This window comes from Parasteatoda tepidariorum, unplaced genomic scaffold (assembly GCF_043381705.1).
Source record: "Parasteatoda tepidariorum isolate YZ-2023 unplaced genomic scaffold, CAS_Ptep_4.0 HiC_scaffold_6573, whole genome shotgun sequence".
NCBI lineage: Eukaryota > Metazoa > Arthropoda > Arachnida > Araneae > Theridiidae > Parasteatoda > Parasteatoda tepidariorum.
In genome coordinates this window covers 1-3,650 of record NW_027261868.1, presented here as the reverse complement: position 1 = coordinate 3,650, position 3,650 = coordinate 1, and the positions used below count along the sequence as shown (strand labels likewise).

The following is a 3,650-nucleotide window of genomic DNA, read 5'->3' as shown; positions in this document are numbered from 1 at the left end:
TTAAGAAGCATCATTGCAAGATTGGAGAAGTGATCCTGCAATCATTTGTTTTAATTTTGATATTTTGAGGGGGGGAAATTTAAGCATTAAAAACTTCATAGATTATTATAGGTTTATCAAACTCACTTTTGACTTTACTTTAAATTTTAAAATAACTATAGAAGTAAAACAGAATTCGCCCTGAAAATGTTCTCCCATGGTATAGCAACCTCTTAATGCCTATTAGACTATCGTTTATCATTTGCTATTACAGTTTTTTAACTATAATATTACTTTTTGACTAGTTTTGGTATAACTCCAACAACAGAGAAGATGTATCACCAAGGTGTTATGCGAACAAAAGTTGATGACTGCCAATTTGTATGCATTGCACAAAATGATTATTATCGCATCCTTCACCAAGGGGAGGAAAACACAAGAAAACATGAAGAAGATGGAGAAGTTGTTCTAGTCACTGAACATCGTGTTTTGGATGGCGGAAGCAGGAGAGGCCACATTGTTATTAGGGTAAGAAAAGAAATATTGTTACTGTGGTTTTAATTTCTTGATTGCAATTTTGATATTAAAATTTTATTTTTACTTAAAACTTTAAGATGAATTTTAAGTATTTTTAATTTGTTTTAGTAATAGTCCCTAAATTGTTCTTATATTTGCAACCCATAATTTTGTAGATAAAGCTGTGTTTGATTTGAATGTAAACTGTAAAGTTGAGCATTTTGGTATTAACATGCATATTTTTAAAATTCTTATATTGTATAGCTATTATGTAATGTCTTGAATTTTAATGCATTATTATTTGAATTTTTATTAATTGAGAGGTCATTTATGACTGTTTTGTATTATGTTCCATTATATTTCTTATAAAAAGTATAATTTTAGTTTACTGATTATGCTTTTAAATTTATTTTTGATATCAGTTGATAAAATCAGTACCCCCAGAGGTATTGATTTGTTATGTAAACATGGAGGACTTTGCGACTCAACAGATCTAACATGCATCAGTCACCATTTACTACAAAGGGAATCTTCGACTGGCCTGAAACCGAATTCACGAACTTTTGGTCATTGGCCCAGAGCCCTACCAACCAGGCTATCCCGGCCCATTCTTAGACACATTTTATCCGTCGTTGAACAGCCGACCCAACTTTGGGTTTACGACTACAAATGTTCAACTCCGTAGCTTTGTAATTTGAACCAATCTGGAAGACAAAGAAACTCCTGGATCAGTACCCCCAGGGGTAATGATTTGTTATGGGAACATGGAGGACTTTGCGACTCGACAGATTTAACGTGCATTTACTACAAGGGGAGTCTCCAGCTGGCAGAGATCAAACCTACGAACTCTTGGACATGGGCCCAGTGCTCTACCAACCAGGCTATCCTGGCCTCTTAGACACATTGTTAAAATTTTATGTATCTGAAGGAGAATTATTTAATGTCTAAATTTATTTACTTTTTTTTATAGGGAACAATAGAACGGTTAATGGCCCATTTAGTTGAGGATAATGCCTTAGATCCAAGTTATGTGGAAGATTTTCTACTTACATATCGTACATTCATCGAAAATCCTCTTAGCATCACTGAAAATCTTTTGAGATGGTTTGCAGATCCTCATTTAAGGGATAAGGTATTTTTTCTGCTTTTATTAAAAATTTTTGATAAAGTTTTCTTCTTCAGTTTTATAATGGAAATGTCAATATCTTAGCTATTGAAGTTATAATTTTTTTTTAAATATGTAATAAATATTAAATGTTACATTATTGTATCAATATTTTTTAATATACATATATGAGAAACATAAATTTATTTCAAATAATAATAGTTTATGAATATATGTAAGAGTTTCAAATTTATCTTAGTCTTTGATATTAGTTCTGCTTTATTTCTTTGCTTTCTAAGTATTATTTATTTGCAAGAATACCTATTATTTACTGTCTAGTTTTTTTTCTTTCTTTTTATTTAAGAAAAAAAACGTGGAAATAAAAGTCATTGAAGCAGAATAGTTTTGAATTTGTTTAACTTAATTTATTCTACTTTTAATTTCTACAGGTAACTCGAGTAGTTCTGCTTTGGGTAAATAACCATTTCACAGATTTTGAAACAGATCCTGAAATGATGGAATTTCTTGAAATGTTTGAATCTGGTTTGGAAAAAGAAGTAAGTACTATTCATACGTTAGATCTTTTTTTTTTATTTTTATTTCTTTTGAATAAATTATAATCAGTTTACTGATGTCTGTTTATAAATAAATTATTTCTATTGGCTGAACGGAATTCAGATGCATAAAAATTGAGCTTTGAAAAAGATCTTTAAAATATCTATTCCAAAAGATATTATTGATTAATATTATAGAAACTTGTAAAACTGACTTAAGACACTACAAAATAAGCAGAGGATGTTAATTAAAAAGTTTGTTTATTTTTTCAATTTTTTTTTATTAAAATAATCAAAATTTAAGTTAAATATTTTATAAATTAGATTTTAATAGGTAAGTAAGCATTAAGTAGTAAATTCTTAAATTATTTCTGCTTTACAAAATATATGAGTTATGGAATTGATCTTAGTATATGCTATTATAATGACATGATTTATTATAAGGACATTTTTGCTGTCTTGACTAAATCATAAAAAATATGTCATATTGTATTCACTATACCAAAATCCGAAAACTTTAGTGATTGGCAGATTTGTGATTTTACTGTGGTGCAGATGATGCATAATAATTTTTTACCGCTTGATTTATAGTATGTTTCACATTTTTATCTTCAGAAGCAGGAAATCAATAGTCTCAAGTTTCATTAAAATTAAAATCTCAAATTATTTATCACTTTATTTATTAGATTAATTAATTATTTCAAATAATTGTTTATTTCGCTTTTTTAAACGGTTATTTTTTATAATTTCAGAAAATGCAAAGTCAGTTGAGACTGTTAAATATTGCTTGTGCTACTAAAGCACGGAATAGGACAGTTACTTTGGCTAGGTCTACAAGAGATGAAGTCTTACATTTTCATATCCTTGGTGGTTATGAAAGGGGTTTTGGAGTTTTTGTTTCTAAAGTTGACAAAGGATCCAAGGCTGAAGAAGTTGGACTCAAAAGAGGGGACCAAGTAGGTTTTCTTATAGTTTTTATTGCAATTGCTCATAGCAAAAATATTGTATATTTTTAATTTCATTAATTAATAATTTGTTTTAGTTAAATTTAATTAGGGTTCTTTTTTGTCTATATAATTTTCTGAGCTCTTTACTTGATTGTAAATAAAATTATTATTCATCAATTTCATTTATTTACTTTCCCACAAGTGGTTTTTCTCTAAAATATATGTTCCAGATCTCCACCAAAGGTGGCCTTTATTTAATTTGTTGCAACACTTTTCTTTTATTTTTCATCACACATTTGTTTATTTTTTAATAAAACTTTTTGATTCTATTACTTTTCTTTATATTACTGCTAGTGTAATATTTTTTTTGTAGTAGTACAGATAGCTATGTGCATACTATACAGCATAGCTGCAACTGACTTTGGTATCATTAATTTATGCATTCATTTCAAAATTATAAACATTTCCCTAAGAAAAAAATGAAAATTTTCATTTCAAAGTTTCTCACAGTTTTTGTCATAAAAATATTTTAATCAATTTCTATATGCA

The 3,650-nt window shown here is 28.2% G+C and overlaps 1 protein-coding gene across 1 annotated transcript; it reads left to right on the top strand.

Annotated features, from left to right (window-relative positions):
* Positions 1-296: 296 nt before the first annotated feature.
* LOC122273665 (rap guanine nucleotide exchange factor 2-like) lies at positions 297-3,110 on the top strand (the record flags this gene model as incomplete). Its single annotated transcript, XM_043057693.2, has 4 exons — positions 297-507; positions 1,466-1,627; positions 2,050-2,157; positions 2,907-3,110. Coding segments are annotated over exons 1-4 (669 nt in total), but the record flags the coding sequence as incomplete, so codon positions are not given.
* Positions 3,111-3,650: the final 540 nt, after the last annotated feature.